The sequence below is a fragment of the Strix aluco genome, chromosome 16, assembly GCF_031877795.1.
Source record: "Strix aluco isolate bStrAlu1 chromosome 16, bStrAlu1.hap1, whole genome shotgun sequence".
NCBI classification, from domain to species: domain Eukaryota; kingdom Metazoa; phylum Chordata; class Aves; order Strigiformes; family Strigidae; genus Strix; species Strix aluco.
Window position 1 is genome coordinate 10,314,641 of NC_133946.1, and position 27,870 is coordinate 10,342,510.

Consider the following 27,870-nt stretch of genomic DNA (forward strand, 5'->3'; position numbering starts at 1 on the left):
TTGCATTATTTTGCCTCAGGAGTCTCTGAAGCTTCATAGTGTGAGTGCATCTTCCTTTTGGATTGGGCAAGAAACACTACCTGCTGTTCTACGTGCGCAATGCTGAGAACTTCCTTTCAGGCTACTGTTCACTAAAGCTGCTCAGTGCCAGCTACTGATTTGATTGCAGCAGCTAAAGGGAAAGCAGCAAATCATCATTACAATTAATTTGACTGTTACAGCATGCAAGTCTTTTGCTCCCATCGTAACCAGCTAGAAAGTGTAAGAATTTCCAAATCCATAGCTTCATTGCATTTCATATTCCCATGGAAATACAAGAATGCTCTTTGAGGAAGATCTGTCTTAGCAGATATTAGGCAAATAGAACAGATTATTTTAAAAAAATTAGTTACTTTGTACTTGTTCCATGGATGTCTGAGCAAACCTAAGGTTTCAGCACTACAAAGAAAATCTTGTTTTCTTCCTCCCCTCACCCTCCAATTTCTCCCATCTAAGGGTCACAAACTCCTATTCCCTCCTTCCCTACACTGACCCTGACGTGTATCATGCCCCTCTATGATCCAGTTTACTAATCCAGCAGAAAACTATTCAGGGCTAGTGAGTGTAACTGGCTAATAAAGGACTCGACAAACACCAGCGCCATCAGACAGCAAACAGAAGGAACATGGAGCCAAAAGCGGAGTTGAGAGGGAAATATTCCCTCTTTTGCTGGGGTAAGTGATTAGATCAGCTCATCCCGTCTTGTGAAGCTGTCAGCTCCACAACACCCCACTGACACTAGTGAGCAGCTTGTCAGCAAAACAAGATTTGATGGAGGCAACAAAAATTGTGACGTAGAACGTGCTTAGTGTCTTCAGCCAGATAACAAGATCTAAGAAGAATCAGTAAAGCAATGACTGGGATATTAACATTCCATTAGTCCTCTCCATCTGGAAAAACCAAACATGTCTGCAGTGTTGAACAGCTGCCAGCAGTTTACCTGAGCAACGATGAAGAATGCCATGCCAACCATGAATGGCAGTAAGGATATCCCAAAGTACCAGACCACGAGCCAGGATGCAGCATCCAGTACCACGATGTGAAGGAAAATCAGGAAGAAAAAGGTGTAATTTGGCCTCAGAAGTCCCATCTTCTCAACAGTGCAGCGCAGCTCACGAAAATCCTCTAAAAGTGATTTCTGTGGGTAAAGTGAGTGTTAATGCACTGTCTACTTTGAAAATATAACATAGCAGACCCAGGAATCCCAAAAGTAGCCATGGGAGTCAGAGGAGATATTCTGTCAGATGGGTCTCTGCAAAAATGTGTACAAGATCAACAGATCTTGGTTTTGCTTTGAAAAATAAGTTTCTGACAGGGTCTGTTACTGACACATGGCAGTGGGGAGAACTGAGGAGAATTTGGGGCTCTGGGACTCATTCCTCACACCCAGGTGTGGATTTAGCGATTCTGGGACAGTGCATGTTTCCATGCGTGACTACTGCCAGCTGCCTCCCCACCACCCAGCCTATGGCACAGGGTCAGGCATGTTGCTTCAGAAATTATTTCTGCTGGTGCTCTATTTCCCTTCTCCTCCCATACTGAACACCAAGCCATTCCCACAGATGGATTCTAGGACACTCACTTTTTTATTAGACTCAAAGCTGGGTTGATCTGGTGCCAACTCCCCAATCAGCAGAGATTTCAAGTATTTTTTCACCAGAGACTTATCATTGTGAAATGCTACAAAGGCATCCTGAGAAACACACAAAGAAGAAGGCAAGAAAGGGTATGTGACTAAACACCAGATGCTCAGCCTCTCCTTTTCCCAGGTCTTCGACATAATACATAATCCAGTTTCCTTTGTCCATTTTTGTCCCTTTGGTTGCCATCAACTGGATCTTGGCCCAAGGAAGCTGGAGAAGTTTCAAGAAACTAATTTCATAAAAGTACCTGGGCGAGGCTGGTATAATAAACATGAAAGCGTTTGATGAAGAACTCTTTGCAGGGGGTAACATGCCCTTTCATCTGCTTATTTCAGCACAGTCCTTCTCTAGAAGGCTCCAGCCAGCAGCCCTGCCCTGTGGATGGGACCCAGGAGCAGGAAAACACGTCAGTGAATGAGGTGTGTCTTTGTCATGCTTAGAATGACTTTTTTAAAAACCTGTCTTTATTACACTAGGGCCATAGGAAATATATGCTGAAGCTCCATACACAGCGGGACTAACTGGGTATCTCTTACAGTTCCCTGTTAAGTTTTCAGACTGATTGATGTTTTGGGGAACTGGGTAACATTAGTGACATGAATGGGTCTGTCCAAGAACCATCTGAAATACCAGTTTCAATATCTAATATAAACTATGGAATAAAGGATGAACTCCAGATAAACCAAACTCCTCTTTAGCTTATGTCCTCAGTGAATTTTCCAGAAGAAAGGTAAAGAGGCTGACCATACTCTTTTGTCTTCCAGAAAGAGTAGATATAACAAAATCCTCAGTCTGAGCAGCCAGGTACTTGCTGATTTTGGCTCTGAAAAATCAATGTGAGTGATCATGACACAAAAAAATTCTGCACGCATCTGGTCAGAATTAAGTCCCTGGAAGAGGACAGAGGACTTCCCTTGTGCAGCCTGACATTCCTCTGGAGTCTCTTGTTTAGAGACAGTCTATCTCTGAGTACTTTAGTCTAGAAGTCAGAGCAAGGTGACTTTTTGGACAGATGAGCTTTCTACAGATATCTAGTGGTCCTTTGTCACAGTGACAAATGAGTAACCCTGTCCAGACCCACAGGACTGGGGAAATCTTTCCATTATGATTCTATGCCCCTCATCCTACAGTTTTTTATACATTTTTATGTAGCTCCCTCTTGCCAGGAATTCTAAAACTGCGTCAAGCTGTAAGTATCTATACTGCAGCTTGGAAACAGGAGCCAGAATCCTTTTAAGAAGAATTTCCTATCCACAATATCAGTATCACAGATTCTTATCACAGAAATGCAAGCCTTTCAGTCCTGTAACGTGGCTTTTCTCCTCCCTGCTCTTAAGTGCTGATTATCATCTTTTGAGAGATTAGCGTTAGGGACTATCATCTACAACACACCTAACTGCCAACATATGGCATCAACGTAATGTTCTGCAATGCATATTGTCTATATTTACAAAGTAATCTGCACAGAGGAATAAAATTCTCATAATACATATATGTAATTACAAGCTCTAGAGGAAGATAATTCTCACCATATATATACAATTATGAGTTCTAGAGTAGCCAAGAGTACTTGGAAAAAAATCCTGGATCCTGGCTTCAGGCAAAGTCATGCACCAGATGATCTTTTGAGACACCTTCCAGTCCTGCTTTTCTGTAAAAGTGTGTATTTCTCAGAATATATGAACACAGCAGCATTTTAAATGCAAAAAGAATGATAAAGGTTAGCAGAATAAAAATTGAGAGCAAGACAGAAGAATGTTGTTATGATGCAACATAAATCCACAGTGTACCCACGATCTTGACTCCTGCATGTAGTTCTGGTCCTTCTGTCTTCAAAGGGATATAGTACAACTATACGTAGCAAAAAAAATATCAGTAGAGTTCTGGAACAGCTTTCATACTAGAAGACTGCTTTGGAAAATAGGTAACAAGTTAAAGAGTTTTAAAAACCCGTAAGTAGCATTGAGAAAATGATGGAAAATTTATTCACTGTTTTCATAACACAATAATGAAATTATCGGGCAGTAGGTTTAAAATGTACAAAAGTAATAATGAGGAAAACCAGATTGTAGTATTATTGTGATAACAAATATAAGTAAGATCAAAGGTCATTCTTTAAACCCATTCATACCAGACAAATTCACTGCAGTTAAAAACCCTGGGTGTCTATAAATGATAATCTAAAGGCAAATCCTTACACTGGTGGCTGCAGAAGCTGGGAGGACATACAGCTTGGGGACAAATCGTTCCATGCACTCTGTATTCCTTGACTCCTTTTGTAAAAGCCCAATAATAGGAACTTCAGGAGATGCACAGGGCTGTAGGAACTCTGGGCTGGCTTGGTCTGGCAGGCAGGATTAGTCTCCCTTCTTGGATTAGCCCTTGGTGCAGCACGGTTTGCAATCTCGCATCATGTTACGCAGGTGCTGCATAATGGGCACAGAACCCCCTCTTTAAATCAGGGCTGTAAATGTCAGTCAGTGAGCTAGAGAAGAAAAACAACGATTCTCAGAAACCTTCTTTTTCTTCATTTAAGAACACTAGGTATTTTTCTGCCTCAGTTTCAAGTAGGGTGAAAGGAATGAAATGTAAAAAATAACTGATCTGATCCATTTTGGGCCATGAGTTAAGAAGTGCTATCTCATTTTACAAGCCAAAACCTGAAGAATTAGGCTGAGCAGCTTCCTTGAAGCCAAAAACTCTTGTTGTGACAAGAATTAAATCTGGGTCTGCCACATCATAAGTTTATACCCTAATCCTGGTCATGTTTCTAATGTGCTTATTTCTGACTATTCAGAAATTCAGTATCTGCTTTCAGCAAATAGTCCCTGAGATCTGCTTAGAATTTATTATTTCTGTCAATAAGCAACAAATTATTTTAGAGAAATCCTCTAAATCAAAGAATTTTGCAGGAATTTCTGGAAAATCTATTTTCAGGTAGTGATTATTTGTAGAATTTTTCCTCATCTTCTGCAGACAAACGTCATTCTGCTGCTCTCAGTCATTTTTCCTGTATTTTATTTCTTTTTCCCCCTCCTTTGAAATAGTTTTGCTCAACTCTCTTCTCCACTTGCCTGCATAAAATAGTGTCACTTCTTTGAGTACCCCCTTCTCTTGTTTCACTGTCCCCAAAATTACTTTATGTTTGGATATTACCTCCTCCTTATTTATCTTATCTATCTATCTACCCATGCTCTACCTTTGATTATCGCTGGTCACATCCATGTGACACTGAAAGAGCAGCCTTTAAAGTAAAAATGCACACTGAGGATGCTGCTTCCTACCCTCTTCCCTTTCTCACTGCTACAACAGAGACACTTTTCAAGCATCTGGAAGGCAGCTTGCCTGACCCTGCCTGGATATTCCTTTGGTTACAACAGGGTGTAGTGAACCTAAAGAGAGCTTTACAATTTGCATAGCAGGTAGCTGACCTTGAAGGTATCCAGAAGGGCATTTTTACAGATGGCACAGACATGTCCACTACATGATCTGACCAAGCACAGTGCCAACCACCACGAGCACTCTCCACTGGAGTCCCACCACGTCATCCTGCTCTGACAATGGAACCACCTTCCTCCACTGTCCTCCTAGAGCTTACCGTAGCATCTTGCCCAGCATAGTGGCTAATAACTCGGCTGCCTCCAGGGTGTTGTCTGGAAAACTTGCTGACATCATAAACCTTCCTGTCAATCACCAGCCACTGCTTCTGACCTTGACCATGGCCATTGTGGATTTTGATCTCTTCCCAAGTGAAAAGCTGTAGAAAGGCTGAAACAGGTTGTGTCTCCTTTTCAGCGGAGCCAGTCTGTGGAGGCATCTGTAATGGGAGATGCTCAGTCAGCGCTGAGATTCATTAGTCTAAGCTTTGCAGCACTGCGTCCAAGCAGAGGGTGAACCATCTCAGCCTGCCTTATACAGTCACACTCCAAGCCACTCCCTGTGCTTGTAGGGCTGGTTGGCTCCCCTTGCCCAAACACACCCTTCCATACCTCCCTCCTTTTCCACTTTCACACCAGACGTGTTGACACACCCTTGAATAAAAGCCCTGTTCCTTCTTGTCCTTTTTGAATTGCCTTTGGAGGGTCTGATTAATCCTGAGAGCTGTAGACTACTTTACTGAATACAAACATGCATAAATAGAAAACCTTAGGAAGCTTATCTGTTATTGAGTTAAATGAGATGGCAAAATGACAGAAAGGACTATTAAGTGAGCACCCTCATAGAGCATTAGGAATTGGATAAGGTAAGCTGTTAACTTGCTTCCATCCTGCTGAGTCAACATGGGGATTAGGAGGAAATCTGAGGAAGGCTGCGGGCAGCTCTTCTGCGGCAAATATTCTGTGACCTTCTTAGAAAACTGAAGCAATTTCAGCATCCTGTAATCCTTTAATCAGTCATTAATAGCAGGAAATCCTGCATTTACCATACAGTGGGGCTTCATAATGTCATACAGTGACAAAATGTAAAGCTATAAAGAGCCTGTCTGGAGAGCCAAAAGCTGCTATTAAACATGTTTGCTAACATCTCTCATTCAGCTGTAATTCCTGCCTTCAAGGCATGGAGCCAGCTTGTACGCTAGCACAGTGAAACCAGCAGAACGCTCCGAGGTCTGCAATCTCTCCACAAGGTATCTCTTAATGGTCTCATCACTACCCAAAAACTTCAGGTTGTCCTTGGTCTTTGAAATTTTCCATGTTGACCCTGGCACGTTAAATTCATGTGTCTTTCTTAACTAAAAGCATTTTTGATCAAAATACCACCAGATGAGAGTAAAGAAAGAACACATTACGAAAACATTATTTATCTCCAGTTAATTTAGCTTGCACATTAACAATACTTTGTATACAGTTGTTTTCAGAGTTTTCGGTGTATACTCCAGTCATCCAGTCATCTCATTGTTCAAGTAAAATTCATTCATAAATCAACAACAGACATTAAAAGATTTTGGGGTTAAGAATAATAATAATAACAACAACTGTTAACACCAGATTTGGCTGTAGATTAGGAGTTTCTAAAACTATGTTTAACAGCACTGTTTACATAATTAACCTTACTTAAATATTAGTCTTGTAGAGCCAAAGTCTAAGTATCTCTGATGTTCAGAGAGGATCTGCTGCGTAGTAAAAAGATAGTTCTCAGCTATAATAAATAGCAAAGAGAAGGCAATGCTGTGTTTCCTATGAAGTCACATCAATTTTGCAGGCAACCCAGAGAAAACTAAGCCCACATATATGAAATATTGCCCCACTTGAGATTTAGGATTCTCTTAATCTTGTTTGGGTTTTTTAATCCAAAATTCCTAGCCTTGTATGGCATAGTCTGTTCTTATTAGGCTCCCATCCTACCCCTTTATAATGCAATACTGAGTTAAATCCTGAATCATGAGTTTTCCACCTTACCCAAACATTTTATTTATGTTTATAAATTTGTTAGGTTTATAACTACAAATATTGTCTACAGTGATGTCCAGTCCTTGCCTGAAACCTAACAAGTTCTAGGTCTCAATTATCTCTTGTGACAGTGAGTTGCGCAGACAATTCACATATTGTGATTTAAAGAAAAGTGATTGTTTGTGATGAGCTCCCAATTCTGAGATGGACTGAAAAAAAGTGGAAGACTCCAGGAAGGATAATAAAGCCAAACTATATTCTTGATCAAGGTACCTCAGCAAGGTGGGGTGAAATTATGTCTGCGTTCCGTCTCCCAAGCAGCTGGCATGCAGGAAGCCGAGGCAAGAGCTGATCAAAGCAGAGATGATCTGATAGGCCTCTGCATCAGGAGAAAGGCACCATTTAAATTATATAGAATAACTTTATTTTGAAGAGTTTGTCCTTCAGGGACTCTGGAATAGAGTATTTGTGATATAAGTGGCCATGAAGCTTCTCAGCTTACAATTATCCTTCTTAGCAAACTCTGTTCAAGTCTCAGAACAAATGGCAAATGTGAAGTCTTGGATTTTGTCTTCCTTATGTTTACCAGTGAATTAACAGCAGCCCAAAAACAGTTGCATAGAGGCAGCTGAAATCTCACATAGCAGACACACCTGCCTTACCCTCAGCCCTGCATGGAGTGGGCAGCCTTCCTGGCTGACACAGAACTGTAAATTATGCAATTCTAATTCTTTAAACCATGAGCATCTTGCAAATTAATCAGTCAAGCCCAAAACAACTGTTTAGAAGTTCCTGACATGTGGCAATGGTTGAACCACCCTAGGTGAAAGAGAAATGTGACTACTGGTATTCATTAGAAGGCAGTGATAAAAGAATGGGAGGAATAATTTCTACTGTGCTGTCACATCGTATTTTGTAACCTTTTATCTTGCTCTAAATAAAAGTTAAGATTGTCCATGCTAATGATGTGTTCATGTTCTAGCATGAAATATGTGTAGAGCCTCACATAAATCATGTTCAGTACTTGAGGTGGTGGTAATAAAATATACAGTAGCTGTTGCATATGTCTGCATATGTGGGGTTTTTATATACATGCATAAAATTTCAAGTTACTCCATAGCTGGCTGAAAGTACAAAAAACCTTCCCATCGCCTTATATTCAGACTTGTAAATGTAGCAGCTACCTGAAAAGGAGTAGATAAAAATGTGGGTTTAGATTCTGGTCTACAAGGAGCTGGAGAATATAAAGCTGGAATATATTGGAGTGAAAAAATATGGGATGCCTCTGCCTGTACACACACAGTAATCATGACTTTCACTGTCAATATGCACTGTGGGGGCCAGTATCCACCAAAACACTGTTGTTATTTAGACAAATAAAATTTGGGAATTCTAAGATAATTGTCCTCCATATTAACAGTGTGCACAGTGTTTCATGTCTGACTTTATTCAGCATCAGATCCCACCCAGAGGGTCCTGTAATGCCCATCGATATTACATTACATTAAAAAGCCTCAAACAAGTCCTTTTGCAAGTTGAAAGCAGAAGCTGTCTCTGCCTCTATTATCCAGGTCACCAAACACATTTCAAAGTTGCATGGAACAGCCCAGACAGATAGTGAAAGCCACAGTCATGCTCACCCAGAGAAACTATTGAGAAATCCGTTAAAGCGAGTGTACACCGTACTCAGTGTTCTGCAACAACTACCCACACACCTGCCAAAACCCCGTCATACGTGTCCGGGAGCTCTTACACCTGCACAGAGCTATTCTACATCACTGCTTTTGTGACTAAGAGTCTCCTTGCACAGGCACTTGACATAGTTTTCCAGATTTCCAGAAAGCCGGTACGTGACTGCTGAACTGGCAGTTATTGCATCAACATTTTTATCCTGTATCACGTAAATGTTTGCAGTTTACGCTTAATCCATTGCACATAAACTGGCACAGCACAGAGTAGTCCAGAAAAAAATCTAGTACCAAGACACACTGAAGCATCTTGCTTCTAAGAAAATCTCTTTTTCCAGAGATATCCTCTAAGTTCTGAGTAATTTTGTCATACAGGATGCCATCTATGCTTCTTTCAACCAGCTTCTCTATGGAAACTAAATTTTTCATGGAGCTGTCACACGTACTGTGAGAACACCTACCGAGTGATGCTCCTGGGCAAGACGGATGAAGAACATCTACTTTATGAGCTGTACAGTCTGTTAAAAAGCCCCTCTCTCAAGCACATGGGTAGCATTATATATTGTTACACAGAAGAAATAATACACAGCAGGATTTAAGCTAGGATTGATAAATGCCTGTAACAAACCCATTTTGTTTTCCCACTGTCATATATTTGGGGCTTTTTTTTCAGACTAGTCAGCATTTTTGTAGCATTTTCTGTGTTCAGTGTGGAGCACCCACTGATCACCAACACACTTCTGAATGCTTTGTCTATCTGAAATTGTGCATCCACAAAACTGCAAAAGGTGACCATGCTTGAAAGTTTTTTTAATAAATGACTTGTGCAACACCAATTAGGAACAACGTGACATAAACAAGGAATAAAACACCCATGGTTGTTCCACAGACCACACACAGAGCACCTTCCTCCTTCTGCCCTTCCTGTGGTTCTTGGGCCACCTTCTAAGTCCTGCAACAACTTGCCTCCTGCACTACTTGACCATAATTCAATTCTCTGGCCTTCACCATCTGCCTCCAACACCGTCCTTCCTCAGACACATACTGCAATGTATATTCTTAGCAGGACAACATATACATTTTGACTCAGAGATGTGCATCAACCTTAAACTTCTATATCCTACCCTCTCCACAAGGTCAGTCATATTTTTCATTTATATGAAGAAGCTTTAGCTACTTGCTTTAATTTCTTTTGCAAATTTTAATATTTTTTAGCAATTCCTACCTGCCCTTCCATGACATTTTCCCTATTCTTTGCATTCCCAATCTACCTCACAGGTAGTTCCTTAACAATCCAAAATGCTCTCCTGAGTTTGTTTCTCCCCCCCTTGCTAGGGACACAAGTCCCTTAGTTTTTATACTTTAAGACTTCTCCATACTCATGTCAGAGCTCCTTACTCTAGCTGACTGTAACGATTAGTTTCTTTCATTTTTCAAACTTTGCTCTTAAATAAAAGCAGTCAAGGCTCAAGTCCAGTGTAGCTAAACTGGGGCACGTAGCTCTGATGTGGGTGCACATGTACTCCTACCTGCCAGTTCTTTTATCTCTGGTGACAGATCATAACTTTTAGCCACAAGCTACTCTACCACTTCAGACAAAAATGGAATGAGTTCTAGATCCATTTCTAGACATTCCATGGTACATGACAAATGTGCAAGGACAGAGGTCTAGCATATTCAGGACCCAGGGACCCTGGATTGCAGCAACACGTTACTGCTTGGTATTTTTCTGTTGCATTTGTTTTGCTTTTAATTTTTTTTTGGTAAGAACTATCATCATCTAATGAGGAGAATCAGCTGCACCTCTCTGAAAACAAGCAAAGCATGTAGAATTGCTTTCAGGTGCAGGTGAGCAGTGTATTTATATGTCTAAGAGGGCCGACATATAGCTCAGCACGGGTCAAGAGTTGCCTGCAAGAAGACTCCAGCTGGAGTTTGGTTCCAAGAACAAGAACACAGGCCCTTCTTTGTTAAAAATACAAGAATACTTAAGAGAAGGAATTGCCAATGTAGAGTGCTTTCATCTGATCCTTGCATGGCCTCACAGGTCTCCAGCATCAAGCTAGTCTTGATAGTGGCTCATTTCAAGGGACCGAGGATACTCCAGATCTGTACATGAACATCTGGTTGATAAAGGAAAATGGTCAAGCAGCAGAAAAATGTTCAACCATCGGGCAAACCCTTGTAAGTAACCTCGTAACTCTCCAGTTTGGAGTTAATACATTGAAGTTGCACGCCATTCCTGTCCTATTTCTAGAGTTCTTTGTGTTTGTTCCCGAGTTCTTGTTGACTATAGATCTTTGTTGAGACAGTTTTTAGGCAATGTCAAATTGATTATAGTTCTGGACATGTCTCCAAAAACTATGGTGAAATTCTCTTTAAATTTTGGTATGCCATATGGCATCCTACCTCTGTGTGACGCTTCCTCCTAGAATGAGTGTCAGGAGCTTTCATATCCGGGCAATCAAATGTGTTATTGGATGGGCACTCTCTATGCAATCTAGTGACCATACTTCAGACCATCAGCTGCTCCCTTTTTCAGGAGCAGGATCTGTCCAGTGTCAACCTATTTCCACTTTCTCCATCCAGGCTTCCCATAAGGTATGTAGTCTCCTGGGGTAGCATGCCACATTCAGTAAACATAACTGTGCAGATCTCTTCATCCCTGGAGAAACTAAGGCTTCATCGCTACCCTAAAATTTGAAGCAGCATGGAGTAGGTGTATGGCTTTTTAGATTCATATATAGGACATGTAGGTCTGTCTTATGACAAGGAGTTCAGCTGCTATCCATTTTAATCAAGAAGGCATCATGCTAGATCCCATTTTAACTCTGAGATTAGAATGTCCATCTGTCAGGTAGTCAGCCTCCCAAATTTGGTTAATTCTATAGCAAATGGTCTGAACCAGCATGAGTCTTATTCATGCTTCAAAAGCACGAGTAAGAATTTTACCCCCCCCCCCCAAGATAGCCTTTGAAGACCGATGCACTGCCAAGGCAATCCTTTCCTCCCATATTACAGGGAGCCCCAACTCCTGCTCCCAGGCCAGACATCACCCTGGTTCTCTCTGACAAGTTCTTCATTGAGAGGTACAACAGGCTGGAGTACACCATGGCTTCAGTTCCTTCCATACAAAAATCTTGAACAAACTGAGACAGAAGAGAAACCTGATGAGTCCTGTTGCTCTGATATGACTTCAGTAATTTTGCAAATTCTCTATTTTATTCTCTGAAAAAAAAATCCACATGTTCTGCCTCTAGTCTTGCATCTGATGACACAACTTTCAGGAATTTAGCATAGTCTATCCCTGCCTTGACATGTTCTGCCTTGCAGCAATTACGGGTGGTGGCTATCTTTGTTAAAGTGATGTTGTTCTCTCAGAAGAAAAGTTTTCTTCAAGAATTAGAAGTTTTCTACAAGACACAGACCATAACATGAACCAGCTACTCAGAATGTATGTTCTGGAATCTGAATTAGACTCCAGCAGGCCTTTTCCCCTTATTTATTCCTGTTTCAGTAACTTTGGAATATTTGCTCAAGACAGAAATATTTGTAACTTTCTGGTTTCAAATGAAGTCACATGTTTCTGACCTTCCTCTTGGATGAGGGGAGAAGAGGGAATAAAATAAAGAGAACCTCAGAATGACCAAGACAATGACCAGACAAACCCGAGCTCATTGGCAGCATCTTAATTTCCCTTTTCTTTTACCAGGGCAACATCCAGCATTTATTACTTCATGTTATTCCTTTTTCACAACTGATTGTGAGATGAACCTGGAAAGGAATTCAAACTCCCTTTTTAGGACATCTGCAGGTTTTCTTGCTGGAAGAAGTTACCATTCTATCTGGCTATGTATCTAAATGATTGTTTTAGAAGCACTCAAGATCATCCCAAAAGGTCTATTATGCAGGAGGTGAACCAATTATGATAATATTGCCCACAGGACTGCCATGATCTCCTGAGTCAAAGCAAACAACAGCTACTGTTTACAAGGAACCATCTGCTAGAAAATTAAGTTATTCTTGAATTTTCGTATTTCCCTTAGTGGACAATCTATCACTGCTCCTGCTACATTGAACATTGGGCTAATTAAGCTTGATACTAAGAATTTGCACGTTCTGTATAGCTTGAACTGGGTTAATTCATATTTCAGCTACTGAGTATTTCTTTATCACTAACAGATTGAAGTACTCTCTGCTATAAAACTTCTCATTTTATTTCTCATCTGATCCTCTAACTCTACAAAACTGCTACTTCTCACAGAAGCAAACTATTTTGCCTAAAGGACACCATCATAATCAGCCTTTCATATAAGCACTCATCAGTGCGTTAGCTTTATTGATGTTTCAAAACTTTGTAGAAATTCCTCATCGCTTTCTGAACACTTAATATTAGTCTATGTAGCAGATGTAAATCACACAGAAACCACACTCATGCCAATGAACTCTCTTCCAGTGTAACGTAATCCTCTTTCTTTCCCCACCCATAAGTAGTGTTGCATTAATACATTAGTCTTCTACACCTGACCTGTTAAGAAATCTTTTTATATTCCTTCTAAAAGAAATCTTGGGAAGCAATAAATCCTGTTTCTGAGTGGCTCAGCTGCATCCATTATTTATCCTGTATGGACCTACAACCATCTTCATTTTTCCTTCTTTTCCAAAGATGGAGATCAGGAATTCAGAATAATGGAAGCAAACAGATGCATGGGTTGGGCAAGGATTGCAAATCCAGATCATTTGTAACATTAACAAGTCAAAACGAGCGGGTGTTGGGAAGGGGAAAACTACAGCATTTTCCTCTTTCAGTTGCCCCATCACCCTTAACCATTTTAACATCACACTAACATTTTTATAATTCCAGCTACTCCATTGCTGAAAATGTTCCTCCCTGATTTGAAAAAAGTAATTTATTCTGGGCTGAATTCACCTCTTCATCCAATGATACACCACTTAACTGGATAATCTTCAAAGCCTTATGAACCTCAGACTGCAGTTTTTAAGACCCCATGCAAGTGCCTGATGAATTTGTTCTCCTTTGAATGTCTTTGGGGACTATATCCTCTCCCAACATCCAAATCCCATGGAGAAGCTGAAGACTAACAGGCTTCACCTTGGGTGTAAATGCTTTGTCTTCATCCCTAAATAAGCTTTGCTACAGTGCCAGGGTTTTTTAACAATTCTCCTATTCATTAAATCTCTCCTTACACCATGTAATTCAAATACTTAATTGCCTAACCTGCCACAACTGTGGCAGAAAAAGAGCATGTAAGTACAGGATGTGTGAATGCCACACACAAAACTTCACCTTAGTGGCCGCTTGGCTTTGAACAATTACAGACAGAAGATGATTAATGGGTCTCCACTACCTCATGATCTCATCGACTAGAAAGATCTTCAGAGAGAATGAATTTTTCTCTTTATTACATCTGTACTAGATATTTAGCATACCTTTCATTTCCTAGTGCTTAGGCTGAACTAAAATAAGGACCCAAAAGCAAAAGGCCCCACAAGCTACTCCTGCTTACAGGCAAAGGTTATTTTAATGCAGTCTTACCTATTACAGAGGGTGAGATGGGGATATAACACTTTGGTTAGTGAGTTCTAGGCGTTCCATTCTCACATCAGCCAAAAGTTGCCTTCAGCTGCGCACTAATTTCATCTTTACTTCCTTTAAGTGAAAAGTAGGATAACAGTAAGACCAGAGCCTTCAAACACTCGTGCTTCAGTTCCCAGTGAGATTGGATGTCCTCCTTCCCTTCTAATGCCTAACTGCCATCATGTGGCTATTTCACAATGTTCAGGTTCCATGTGCTAAGGCTGAACTGTGAAGCCAGAGGACTTCCACTAAATGGCAAATTTGGGGCTGGTGGTGTTGGTCCAAAAAGGTATATCCCAATGCATGTTCAGAGGACCTGAAAGGGGTTTTGGACTTGCATTTGAATATTGTTGTAAAATGAGAAGTCTCAGAGTAATCTGCCACTGTGGACTCTTAAACAGCCCAGAGTAATCACAGAAGCTGAAGAAGTCATCATACAGCTTATTTCTCCTCCTGAGCTATTGTACACCTGGAGAACTTCTAGCAAACGCAACAAAAACAGATCTGCTTATGTTGATTCAGGTCCCCTTTTGGTCTTACCCTTTAGGACTGTGATTCAGTACATCACGTTATTTTTCCTTGTTAGTCAGGCAATTGGTTTATTGTACTGTGGATGTTTCATCTTTACTGTGGCAGAGAAAACACAACAAAAGTCTCCAGAGTCTCAGGCAATAAGGTGGAACTTAGATACACTATTCTCTTCAAAACTGTTAATTCCTAGATCATCCTAGCCCTGGGCGGTAACTTAAATTTATTTGAATTTTCAAAGTTAAACATCCAGATAATTAATTTTCTGACTCTGGGCATTCAAAAAAAAAAGGCACTTGCTGGGAAACACCAAGCACTTCAACACTGCTGAACATTTATGGCCCACTTGACCTATAAGCAGCATTTCTTCTACTTACCTCACTTGTCACAATCCATCTGGTAAGTACTTTCAAAGCTTCATGAACCGAGCTGAAGTCTAGCTGTCTTCAAAACGTGTTGGAAGTACCTGCACTTTTATAAAGGATCTCTGGCTAGAGCACCAGCATCCAGCAACCAGTGAAGCTTAGGCTCAGTTCCCTCTTTTGTCAGAGATGATTGAAAACTTGTCCTGACAAAAGAGGAAGAGTACCTTCCTTGCCTGTTGAACCTATTCTACTTGCATGTCTAAATTAAAGGCTCACTGGGCCACAGAAAGAGGGCAGGAGTGAACTTTATTCTCAAACCTGGCAATTATGGTCAAAACATGAGATGGAAGCATTCTTGCTACCAGAAGACTCTGTGTGGTTTCACCTGATGGACATAATTCAGAGTTGTGAAGCTCAAGTTAGGGAGATGGAATGCCTCTAGAGGATTTTTGAAGACTTCCTTGTCTTCAGTCTTTTATCTTGTCTAGCTTAGGCAGCTCCCCACTTGTCCAGCTTTCTTTGAACGCATGAAGAGCCTAGCCTGGGGGATTCCATTACGGAGCTGAGATGTTAAACTGCTCTCCTGACTAGCACAACAAGTCTTCTGTCCCTTTGTGGCTTAGGGTCAACACTCCAAGGTCAGAGGGAACTTTTGGCAATGCCACTGAAGTTTCATCTGAGAGCTGATAGCCTGATGAATGTAAGCCCTTACAGAACAGCTCCTGATTCCATAAAACGTGTAATGCAGCTTCCAGAAGTCAGGGGGAGTTCATTTTTTCCTTTTCTCCTCATTCTGGATGAAGAACTGCTGTATGGTTTTGTTTTGGTAGGCTTCAATTTGGTGTATGGTTTTGTTTTGGTGGGATTCATTTTGGTTTAATTGCTTATACTGCATACTTCACACAAGTGAAAAAAAGGACAGAGCTGATTCCCTTCTTCCAAAATACAAATGCTGAGGTTTATGACAGTTCTCTCTCCGCAGCTGTGGAAAGGCATTTGTTCCACATTTTAGAGAGTGTAGACTCTTGCGCAGACATATTTTACGCTGATGACAGCAATAATTGTAAGATAAGGAATTTTATTATTAGACTTTCCTCCACCAACAGTTCTAATAATAACAGGGAAAGAAAAGGAGCAGGAAAAACCAAGGTAAAAGAGTAACTAAGGCCCATTTCCTTTATGGTCTTTATCAACAGGTATCAATGATTATTATTTTCATTACAATTTTATTCTGTGCTCAACAACACTCTTGGCCTGGGAAGATGCTTTTCTTCCATTCCCTCACAAGCCATCCTCCTTTCAGAAGTTAATCAGAAAAAGCACCATATCTTCCTCAAAATCAGCCATCCCTCTGGAAACTAAGCCACCCATCCCTGAGGTAACAGGGTGATGGAGCCATCTTCATTAGTGATATGCCAGGTGCTATATCCTCGTTTGGCATCTGTAACATTGGTGTGGCAAAGGAAAGGACACCAGGAAATGCAGTAAGGCTAATTAACTTTCCAATAAATCACAGAGTACATGCTCTCTTGGGGTTGTTTTGAAGGCACATCATCCAAGAAAGACAAGCAATGTACTGGCTGATGTGCGCCTATGGGTGTGCAGCCTGCTGACTTCTGCTGATTGAGAAGCTCAGTGCATTTAAACAGCACCCCAACCCCTAACATTCTTACACCTTCATTAAACTTGTCTGCAGCTCAGACAGGAACACCTCCTGCTCCATGGGCCAGAAGTCAGGAGTTCTCTCTATTTAACAAATCACTCATCATTCAGAGGTTCAAAAAAGAGCAAAGCTTCAGGTGACCACAGACTAATTACCTTTTTGCTTCCTCCGTCACCCTTGTAAGGATCCTGACTATGGGCGTGCCATATTTCTGTCTCTTCTGCCTTTCAGTAGCAGGTTTGGTAGCACTCAGAAGCATGGCACTGTGGAAACCACTCACGGAGACTCCATGGGAGGTCACCAATGGGTGACTAACCCAGAGGCTTTCACCCCTGGAGAGATGTGGAGGGCAGCATTCCCACAGAATACGGCATGTCAAGCTCTCACATCTACAAGCCTGTGGAATAACCTCCGCTTTCCTGTTTCTCTACCTCAATTAGGGCTCTAATTAGATCTTTTTCCTCGTGCTTACTCCTACAGAACTGCTGCCTGCACCTTCTCCGCCTCACCCATATACGTACAAATTGGTTTGGGCTCTTGCGTGCTCCCCACTGCCCCTTGGTTGGGGCACTTCTATTGCCATTGTTAATCACCTATAGGTATTTGAAAATACTGTACCTACACAACTCCTTATTGCTTCCACATTTCACTCACTCCCGTGTTCTTTAATTTCATACTGTCTCAATTTCTTACTGCATTCATAACGAGAGTCACCTCACAAAAGCTTATGTTAGATAAGAGACTTCCCTCCTATATACTCAGCAAATGAAGTATCACCAGACAGAAAGGAATCTGTTCCCAGTCCCAAAGCTGCCTCCAGCTTGCTGGAACATAACCTCTTCCATTCAACTTTTCCCCATAACTCAGCACCAGAGAAGAGGAATGAAAGAAGCACAAGAATAATTAAGAACACATCTTTTAAAAAAATCGTATTAATCACATTCATCAATGGAATAAAGCGGCACCACCTCCCCACCTCTGGCTTAGCCAGCTTTCTCTCCTCTGTGCAGTATCTTCATGGTGACCACCACAGGAGGCAACGAGGGTGGGGAATTCCTCTGCAAGCATCCACAGCTTCTTATTTATGTAGGTAGGCATCAAGCCAGAGCTCCCCTGAATCTTTCAAAGAGCTGCCAAGAGAGAACCACATTTCCTTAGAAACGAGGTAATGAAATACGGCGTCCAGGGAACAGAGCCTTGGGGGAAGAATTCCCATCTACAGATTAAGCAAAGGAGATCATAGAGTCATAGAATGGTTTGGGTTGGAAGGGACCTTTAAAGGTCACCTAGTCCAACCTTCCTGCGATGAGCAGGGACATCTTCAACTAGATCAGGTTGCTCAGAGATCTTCAGAGGCAAGGCAATGTAGACTACAGCTCCTTGGAAAGATGAAGAAAAACCAAACCACTGGGGCTACATCAGACAAAGACTGGAAGGCTAAAACAAACACCTTAGAATGAAAACAAAAGAAGCAAGCATGGCAGAAGAGAGCCACATGACTTTTCAATGGAGTAAGAAATATCTGGGGAGGGAAAGAAAGAAAAAAGAAAGAATGAATGACAGTTCAAACTCATCTTTATGAAAACACCTCTTTCTCTGGAGCATACTTGGAGACAGAGGTGCCAGACATGGCATCCTACCAACCTCTGACTCTTCAGAGCTGAAGAAAAGGAGCTCTCCATTAGGTCATTCCTACTGACACCTCTCTGCTGCTACTGAAAGCAGTGCCAATCCCTTTCACAGTCATCTCTACTATCTACAGCTCTTCACAGAACTTCTGTGATCCAAGCTGGCTGCACCTCCCCTTCCCGTGTCCCTTGCTTGTTCATTCTGTAATATTGGAAAACCCTTTACTTAGGGAACGCAGCGGGTCGATACATACTGCACTATGTCCGCAAAGGCGGTCAGCAGTGGCTTGCACTGGTACTCAATACCATGTTTGGCACACAGGGACTTCACCAAAGGAGCCACCTTCCAGTAGTTGTGTCGAGGCATCGTAGGAAAAAGGCTGTGGGAAAAGAACATGGTGATTCACTGGCGTCCATCATCACCCCACAGAATCCCTGCCCCTCTTCTGTGCCTAAGCCTGGGAGTGCCTCGACCTCCCCTTGTGCCCACAGCCACTACTGCTCTGTAGTGGTCCCTCTTGTGTCACCTCAGGCAGTGTCTGTACTAACCAGTGTCACCCCTGTGCCATGCTACTCATACCTGAAGCAGTGTTGGTTCTCACCAGTGCTCCAAAAATTTTCTGACCCATCACTTGGAGTTCTCATTCCATCCCCATACAAAGAGCACAAAATTGACCCACGTTATATTTTGTTCTTGTATTAGCTGATTGAGAGACAGGGACCTTTGTAGGCTCTTCAGAGCCAGTGTAACTAGCACTCCTTGAAATTCAACCGCATCCCCAACCCATGCTTCAACTCACTGGTGCTCGATTTGGAAGTTCAGGTGCCCACTAAACCAGTCATTGAATAAGGACTGATGAACATTACAGGTTGCCTGGAGCTGAGAGAAAAAAACAGTAACATTTAAGTGTTGTTTTAGGAATGTCCCTTCTCTTATATGTGCCAAACGCAACAGTAAGCAGGTACAAGTTCCTTATCAAGTGCTGCCTGGCTGAATACAGCAACTCCAAGAGCTATCTCCAGTCAACACGAGATGGTCATGCTGATATACGATTGTTAGGGACATAATTTAGGAGAACAGACTTGACTTGAGATAAGCAAAACAACCACAACTTTCACCTCTCTCACTTAAAAAAAACCTGTGTAATGGCTTCAGAACTAAAATAAAACAGACTACACAAGAGAGACCTGCATCCTTCATGCATGGAAAGCTCTCTATCTGAAGAGCATTGTAGCATCTCTAATTATTTTCCTTGAGGCGTCCATGCTCAGCATTTGAAGCCTCCATCCCACTTCTGCACCTTCTTTCTTTGCACTAATCACTCACTTCACACAGTGAGGACAAGCTGCTTATGTTTTCCTCTCTCAGTTCCCATCACTTCTGTGATCAGCATTCTTGAGCATTACATACCCAGAACTGTAACTTCTCACCCTCAAAGTCACAGGTCTCAGGAAAGAGCTTACCTGGGTAGAGAACCAGTCCACATTCTTATCATAATCGATGTGCATTGGGATGTGATTCATTTGTGTAATCCAGACAAACCAGTTACTCTCTATAAACCTGTGCATGCAAACACACGCAAAAACATTACTGACTCACATCTATGCCATAACAAGGCAGTACAAAACACTTGTACACATACAAGCTGGTCACTGCTTGATAAAATGAACATGAGGAACCCCAAAGATCTGGTCAGCAGATCAGACCTACACACACCTTTGACCTTCTACGCAGACACTTTCTACCTTCTGAAGACACATACCCGACAGACAACAACCTCTGTCTTGCTGAAAGGCATAAGGAGACAGAGAGAATAGGGAGCAATGAGAAGGATAACCAAGGGGCTGAAGAAAAGCTGATACGAAGGATTGATAGGAACTGGGTAAAGAAAATGGAGGAATTGTACGTTGAATGATACCTGACTAACAGATGAAGCCCCAGGATACCCTTCACCCCCAGTAAGGGCAAGTAGGTGAGAAAGAATCGGATATAGAAACTCATCATCCAGGCCAGGTCCTGTAGTAAAGGGAACAGATAAAACTTCATTAAGTGGGGGAATTACTGGCTTCAAAATTTACCATCCACTCTATGTGGCACTCCTTTTAAAACCTCCTGTAATATCTTCTACTAGTAGATTTTTCCTCCCCAGCCCCATCACAAAGCAGTCTGACACACAGCCACTCCCCAGCCATTCCTGTGCTTGGGAATTATTCTGGTCTTATGAGCCCAGCACAGGGCAGACACTAGAGAGGACATGCTCTAAAGTATCACATTTTCCTCTGGATCTAAAGAGAAAGAAAGCAGTGAGAAAACCAAAAGCCTAGACAATTAAAAGAATAAAAAGCTCTGGTTTACCTCCATCTCATCCTTTTTTGCTCATTTTCTCCTGACTGTCCCATCTCCCAGGCAAGAATAAACTAGCCAGGATGCCTTGTCTCTAACCCTGTATCTCTGTAATCTCAGAGAAGAGCCATCTTTTTTCTGCACTTTTTCTAAAGTCTCTAAAAGCTATTATATTTCTCAAGATCCTAGATTTTTCCCTAATAAAATACCTTCCTAACAACTCTGAAATGTGTGAAAACACATCCCCTATTCCACTTCACACTGAACTGTGAGGATTCAGTTTTAGGCTACCTGAAAGCTACTTGATTTTTAATATATAATTTTACAAAATGGAGGCACACTGAATCCTCCTCCAACACCCCCCGATTTCTGCTACTTCTCCACTTTTTCTGTGCCCTTAAGTTTTTATTGTACTGGTTTGAGAAAACAAAAAAGAGTGATCAGAATGATCACTTCTCCCTTAAACTAGACTCTTCTGCTACCTGAAGGACAAGTTCTGTACGAACATCAACTCTGCAGAAGGAATGCTTCTCACTCACACAGCCTGGACTAAGGCAGAACAGCAGAGATATTATTTCCCAGATCATATACCCACACCCCTTGCCACAGAGATGCAGAGCTCAGTAATTTCTTGCACTGAAATATATCCGTAAAAGAAGAAGTCACCACTGGCAACATGGAGCTGACTTACCACCCACTGCTTCCGCTGTACCACAAAGTAGAATATGTACCACTGGAAGTAAAGAGGCACCAGAGCTGGAGGACCAACTAGAGTGGAGAAATAGATTGCAGAGACATTAACTGTGTCCTTTTATCCCAGTGAGACGGACTGGAAAAGGAAAGGGTTGAGTGAAGGCTGTCCATAGAACTGCAAAAGGGTAGGGTTACTCACTGATGAAGAAGTACTTGTGCTGGTGGTTATAAGGCATGAATTTCTTCTTTTGTACACCAAGCTGTTAAAATAAGCAAATTACTCAGGTTGTGAAGATAGCTAAGGACATCTGTGCATACACTCCTACCTATGCTTTCGAAGAAATGCACAGATACCTCCTAACCTTTGAAAGAGATGTCCTATCAAACCACGCCAGCACCCACCATGCCATTGGCTTCACTATCCCCTGGGACTTCCGTCTTTGCTATGATAAGATTTCACCCCTGCCTCGGATGCACAAGAGGCTGGGTGACAAACGGCATGCACTGGAAGCTCTTTCCCTACAGAGGGCACAGTTGCCTCACAACAGTTAAATCAAAAACTACACGAGGCACTGAGAAGAGTTTGCTGTCAATAGAGAGCTTCAGAAAAAAAGAAAAACCTGTGATACTATTAATAAAGATGACAGTGTGCAGAACTCCCACCTACTTGCAATTAATCTCCAAAACACAGAAATGAGCATCTAGACATTAAACTGTGTCCACAGGAACAGGAGTGAATAGATTATCCTCCCTCTGAGACTGATAATTTTTCAGTGTTAACTGTATAAACATAACAAATCATGTCACTGACTTCCTTGAGGAACTCCATTATATCCCTGTACATGTCCAAACCAACTCCAAACAGCAGCCCTCCCTTAATTTCAATGCAAATCAGACCATTTAAGCCAGGTGATACTATGAATTTATGCAACTATTTTTTTAAAGGACCAGAAAATGCTAAAGCCATTCAATTAACTTCAGAGTTCAGAAACAGAGTCAGACTACAGATGGGACCCAGTCTGACACCTACTGTCAATAATTGTAAATGTTCCAGATAGTCCTTGCTTGTCATCCACTGCTTCATTTCCCAAAACACTACAATTAGTCAAAGCTGGTCTTGTTAAAGAGAACAACTTCCAAACTTACCTTCATTCAACTGCAAGTCTCTCATCAGAGAAATATGAACTTGTAATTGCGACAAACATTTCATTCTTATTTTAAAACATACCAAAAATAACTTCTATCAAAATTTTAAGAATATAAAAGCCTCAGAAGCATTGAAGTATTACTAAGGAATATTAGGGACTAGCTAAAGGCAATGTAGCACTATATAAAACAGCAGGTCAGCCTAAACCATTTTCTGGATATACTTCTCATTTTACAGAAGCAGTTTTGGTGGTTTTGTTTTAAATCTTCAGAATAAATTTAGAAAATTTCAACCCATAGCAAGACTGCATTAGGGCAAAACCCATAAAAAATGGTTGCAGTATTAAGCATATGGAAGTTAGTATGCATCAGGATCTTTTTTATTCTTGTTTTTCAAAGGCCATTAATGACAAACTGTGCCTTCTCCAAATTCCTGAAATACTGAGACAGCTCGTTGACCAAACCAACTACTCACTAGTCTCCAAGCTCTCTACAACTTTCCAAATTTGAATCCTAATGCTGTAATCTCCCGGCCTTCACCAGGTCTCACCTCTACAGAGAGTGTCTTTCCCAAAGCAAAAAATAAGGGGTGCATGTTAACGTCAGGGTCCTTTCGGAAGCAGTTGGGTTTAGCATGGTGTTGGAAGTGGAGGTGATTCCACCAGCTGGCTGGTGCTCCCTGCAGGAAGGGATGAGAAGAGAGTGTCGTAAAGAAGTTGTATCTTCTGCCCTTAGTCCTCCCTCCCCAGTAGTTCCTTGCATTCACTTTCTTCTTATACTGAGACTGGTTTTGACTGCAGAGCAACCCGGACAAGGCGCTCGCAGTCCCTCTCAGCACTCAATGCCCACCTTCAGGTGACCGATCACGAACTTGTGCACCCAGTGGTTCCATTTGGACTTGCTAAAGACTGAAAGGTGTCCAAAATCATGCTGGAGCCAGCCAGCCTGGGCCTGGAATTAAAAAAAACAGTGCTTCTAGGGAAAAAAGAAGAGTCAGGAGTCTCTGCATCAGAAAAGGGCTTTCTCTTCTCCCACTCCCACACTCCTCATAACATACCCCTGGATAGTGAGAACATTTCCACTGCTAAGTCCCAGTCCAAACACTTCTCTTTTACTATATACCACAGCAGTCCAGACTTCATCTAATGACTTTTAGACCCAAATAGTGGTTTTCACACAGAAGGAAAAAAATCATTAAAAAAAAAAAGCAATGGAGCTCAGAAACAGCATTTATTCTCTTACAAAACTGCACTGAAATCAGCAACAAAGTCTCCTTTAAGGAGCAGCTTGCTGCTGCGTCCTCTGAGAACTCTAATTCCAAGGGGATCAGCTGGCCACAGGAGAAATAGCTGGGGCTTTGAGAGCTGCTCTGCCCTCTCCTCTAACTCGCTGCAAGTTCCCATGGGAACACAGTGGCTTGGAGTTTTGGCACACGGAACCTCAGAAGTGCAGCGTGGCTTTCACTGTATGCAGAAGGCTGGGAATAAGGAGGGCTTTGACAGACTACGGGAAGTAAAAAGCAGGGTAAAGCCTGCTCTACCAAAGCAGCATGTCGTGGCACTGTAATTTTGCCCCCTTGGTGGAACCCAGGGCGAAGCAGGATTTTGGGAAGTCCACAAAGATAAGACTTCTCCTGTGCTTATGGCAATGAGCACCTAAGTCTCAAGGGGTTGGCTTCTGGTAATTTCTGGGGCTTCTTTTTGCCTAGCTGCTTACCTGGACAATGCCTAGAAGCACTGCAGAGCAGAGGAAAGGCACTGTGGATGCTCCAAAATACCAGATGGTGAGCCAAGCTGCAACATCCAACACCAAGATGTGAAAGAGACACAGGATGAAGAAGGTGCGGTTGGGGTTGAGAAGGCCCATCTTCTCGACGGTTGCACGGAGTTCACGGAAATCTTCTACCAGCTTTTTCTGTGGGGAGACCCAAGAGTATCTGCTGGTCTGAAAATGCCTCAGGAACCCAAAGAGGAGCTCAGTTTCCCCTCTCAATCCCCTATGGCAATGGGGAAAAGCTGAGGGTCACCTGGAGACAAATCTTCACTAAGGCTGCTAACGATGACGTGAAGAGAAGGGGAAGCTTCAGACCAACGCAGTGATTCCAGAAGATACTATCATTTTATGTACAGGAAATTCTGGCTGCCAGTAAGAGAAGTCGAATAACACAATTTCACCCCAAATACCAAGTTTTTAAGATACTTACATTCTTGCTGGGCTCAAAGCTGGGTTGATCTGGTGCCAGTTCCCCAATTAAGAGTGGGCTCATGTACTTTCTTACTAGTGCCTTGTCAAGATGAAATGCTATGAAAGGATCCTGAAATACAGATACAGGAACAGGATAAGAAAAACCACCATTCAGGTGGCAGCAAAAGAAATATATTTCATGATATCCTGGACTCAGCAGAAAGCAACCCAACTAACGGAGCTGGCTGAACCAGATTTTACTGCCACAAATCCTACTGCTTTCTACAGACCATAAATGATCATTCAAAGCTGAAATCTCTGAATCTTTTTCTATCTGGATGCTGTTAGGTACAGGTCACCAAGAAATATGGGCTCACTCCCCTCTTACTTCTGAATCTGAAAATTTCATATCTGTCGAACCTCAAGATATATCACCTCAACAACTCTGTCTCTATTTTGTCTTTAGCTTCCACCTTATTTTTCCTTCAGGCCCCATATCGTGAAATGAAAGTCTAACTGGGGAGGAGGGCAAGATGTTAGCACAAAAACTGAATCCACTATCTGAACTGGGAAAAATAATGGGACAAGCAGGACACAAACAGGTGGTGGCAGCTCCTGGTGACCCACACCAGTCTCTCAAAAGCCCCATGTTGTTCCAGACATGCTCCCTTGGCAATCCCCAATGACCACCCTGTCACATCTTCCTAGAATAGTTTTGGTTTTTTGCTACCTGTCTCCTGTTCTTCATCTGGTTCCCCCCCCATGTTTCTGAACAATCCCACAAAAAGCCTTTTTATTTTCCTCCTCACCATTCGAAAGATCCCTGTTAGGGAAATCAGTTACTTTTATCATTTAAATGTAATGTCGATCTCCATGGCAACCAGGCAGCCAGGTGAAAAAATCACTAGTCATTATTATCACTATAGATTCTATCACTATATTTAGATTACAAATCCCCTGAGCACACATGTCAGTTTGACACCTACTTCCTACTGAAGATCTCCCATTTACCTCCTTTTGCATATTTCTCTCCCGGTGTCCAAACTAGCATATATTTTACAATCTCTCTCAGCCCAAGGATGCTTTTTCTTTCCTGAGACAGTATCTGCCCACTGCGCACCAGCCGGTAAGCTTCCGGCACCATGCACTGTTCAGTACTAGCTCATCATTGTGTGGTTTTAAAAAATAAATTTAAATAAATAACTTTTAAATAAATTGTCCTTTTAAAATATCTCTAGTCAAGAAAGGGGTTAAAAAAACAGCTGATGTTGCCAGCTCTGGGTCAGCCTTGTTGTACTTCAGATGTAGCATCCTCTCTGCCCAGGCTTATGTGACTAGAGGAGGGAAAGAGAAGAGGAGAATGTACATTTGCATTTTTTCATTGGAAGAGGAAAAAAAAGTGGGGAGGAGTATGTGGTCAGATCAGAGGAGGATGGTACCACACTTTTAGACCAATCCCTTCTATGGAGGCTGTAAAACCTGGCAGTGCAATCCTAATAGGAGCTGAAGGGACTGCTGATTGTACCTTCTAAAATCAGAACACTCTAGTGGCATTCAGCAAACTAAACATGATCTTACTTTCCTTTCCAGCTTTTCTGTTTTCGAGGAGCCTGATTCTTCACACTTCCAGGACAAAACGATTAGAAAAATTGGAATTTATTTGGCTCAGGTTCCTGAGCAGTCAGCAGTTCAATTGCACCCAGCAGTGACACAGATGATAACGCCTAAAGAATGCAGTTGGCTGCAATCTGACCATCTAACTGTGTTCAGCCCTACATGCTGTGACCGACCCGTTTCTGATCGCACAGTGGCAACAGGGCTTCAAAAGTGCTTATGCACATCCTGGCCTCATGAAGTATTGTGCAAATTCACATATTATCTTCAGCTTTGAATTACATGCACGTGATGAAGGGAAGGGAAAGCACTAGATCTTGTTTCATCCTTTTTGCTCAGGGACATAACTGAACTGAAACATAGTCCATCAAAACCACTCTTGAGGTAGCTTCAACATCCTATACCCGCCCTTGGGTCTAAATACTTACCTTTGGAGAAATGCATTTTCTTTCATGAAAGACATAAGCAGATGAAGGAAGGAAATACACTGACAACATCACCCCACACCCTGCTGCCAAATCAAACGCTTACCCCGCTTTGCAATAGTCACTGGCATTCAGACATGGATGATTTTTTTAAAAAAAAAAAAAACCTGAAATACGACTTTCAGTAATACTTTGCACTAGTGCCACCTCTTGGAAACATCGTGCTGGGTTTTTAAAGTTGGAGGAGGCTGAATGCATTGAAATACTTGCAAAAAAATAAGTCTTTCTGTGCACACCAGTGTCACTATGAATACCTTCGGGTGTTTCTGTTCAGATCTGATCTGTGGCTAGACATGTATAAAAGAGAATTCTTATTTACTGTATGTGTGCAAAAATTAATGTTTCCTTCCCCTCATTTACAGCAGCTTGCGGACACCCTATTTGCGCCCATTTTTGTTATTCCTTCAAAAACTGTTCCCTTGTAAAATTCAGTCTGCTTCTTTGCACAGAGGAGCTAACACAGGGCGCGCGTGTAACACAGCCCAGCATCTGCCTCTTCATCAATCAGCCCCGCGCCCGGCTCCGCTGCCGCTCGCCCGGGCTCCCCGCCGTGTTCCTGTCCCGGGTGACCCGCCTCGGACACCCCTGCCCCCGGCACCCCTCGTCCCACCCCTCGCCGGGATGCCCGGCAAGACCCGGGCAGGGCCCCCCCGCCGCTCACCGTGGCGTCCTGCCCGGCGTAGTGGCTGATGACCCGGGAGCCCCCCGGGTGCCTGCGGCAGAAGTGGCTGATGTCATACACCTTCCTCTCGATCACCAGCCACCGCTCCTGCGGCCGCGGCCCCCGCCCGCTGCGCTCCCCGATCTCCTCCCAGGTGAAGCGCCGAAGCGCCGGGCCGGCCTCGGAGTCCGCCATGGTTG

The 27,870-nt window shown here is 42.3% G+C and overlaps 3 protein-coding genes across 11 annotated transcripts in view; all 3 read right to left on the reverse strand.

Annotated features, from left to right (window-relative positions):
- The window catches only part of LOC141930575 (acyl-CoA (8-3)-desaturase-like), a 32,300-nt gene extending 14,319 nt beyond the window's left edge, over positions 1 to 17,981 (reverse strand). The window contains exons 1-5 of one of the 8 annotated variants that reach the window (XM_074841609.1): positions 17,892 to 17,980; positions 14,318 to 14,431; positions 5,281 to 5,499; positions 1,622 to 1,732; positions 980 to 1,177 (exon numbers count right to left, since the gene is read on the reverse strand). In XM_074841609.1, coding sequence (XP_074697710.1) covers positions 980 to 1,177; positions 1,622 to 1,732; positions 5,281 to 5,499 — 528 coding nt within the window. In that variant the 5' untranslated portion in view covers positions 14,318 to 14,431; positions 17,892 to 17,980. Of the gene's footprint in view, positions 1 to 979; positions 1,178 to 1,621; positions 1,733 to 1,929; positions 2,395 to 2,426; positions 2,506 to 3,211; positions 3,334 to 3,880; positions 4,168 to 5,280; positions 5,500 to 7,345; positions 7,430 to 14,317; positions 14,432 to 17,891 lie in introns of those variants that run through there. The other 7 variants (XM_074841611.1, XM_074841610.1, XM_074841607.1 and 4 more) reach the window with 7 other exon arrangements.
- LOC141930577 (acyl-CoA (8-3)-desaturase-like) lies at positions 16,313 to 27,865 on the reverse strand. Its single transcript, XM_074841617.1, has 12 exons — positions 27,671 to 27,865; positions 24,930 to 25,040; positions 24,443 to 24,640; positions 23,576 to 23,677; positions 23,277 to 23,405; positions 21,780 to 21,840; positions 21,579 to 21,655; positions 20,463 to 20,560; positions 20,008 to 20,104; positions 19,344 to 19,423; positions 18,798 to 18,923; positions 16,313 to 18,045 (listed from the first exon to the last, which is right to left on the reverse strand). The coding sequence occupies exons 1-12, from the start codon at positions 27,863 to 27,865 to the stop codon at positions 17,994 to 17,996; spliced, it is 1,326 nt and encodes a 441-aa protein (XP_074697718.1). The 3' UTR covers positions 16,313 to 17,993.
- The window catches only part of RAB3IL1 (RAB3A interacting protein like 1), a 72,521-nt gene continuing 69,580 nt past the window's right edge, over positions 24,930 to 27,870 (reverse strand). For both annotated transcript variants that reach the window (XR_012625352.1, XR_012625348.1), the window contains exon 25: positions 24,930 to 25,040. The gene's annotated coding sequence lies outside the window, so the exon portion shown is untranslated. The remainder of the gene's footprint in view (positions 25,041 to 27,870) is intronic.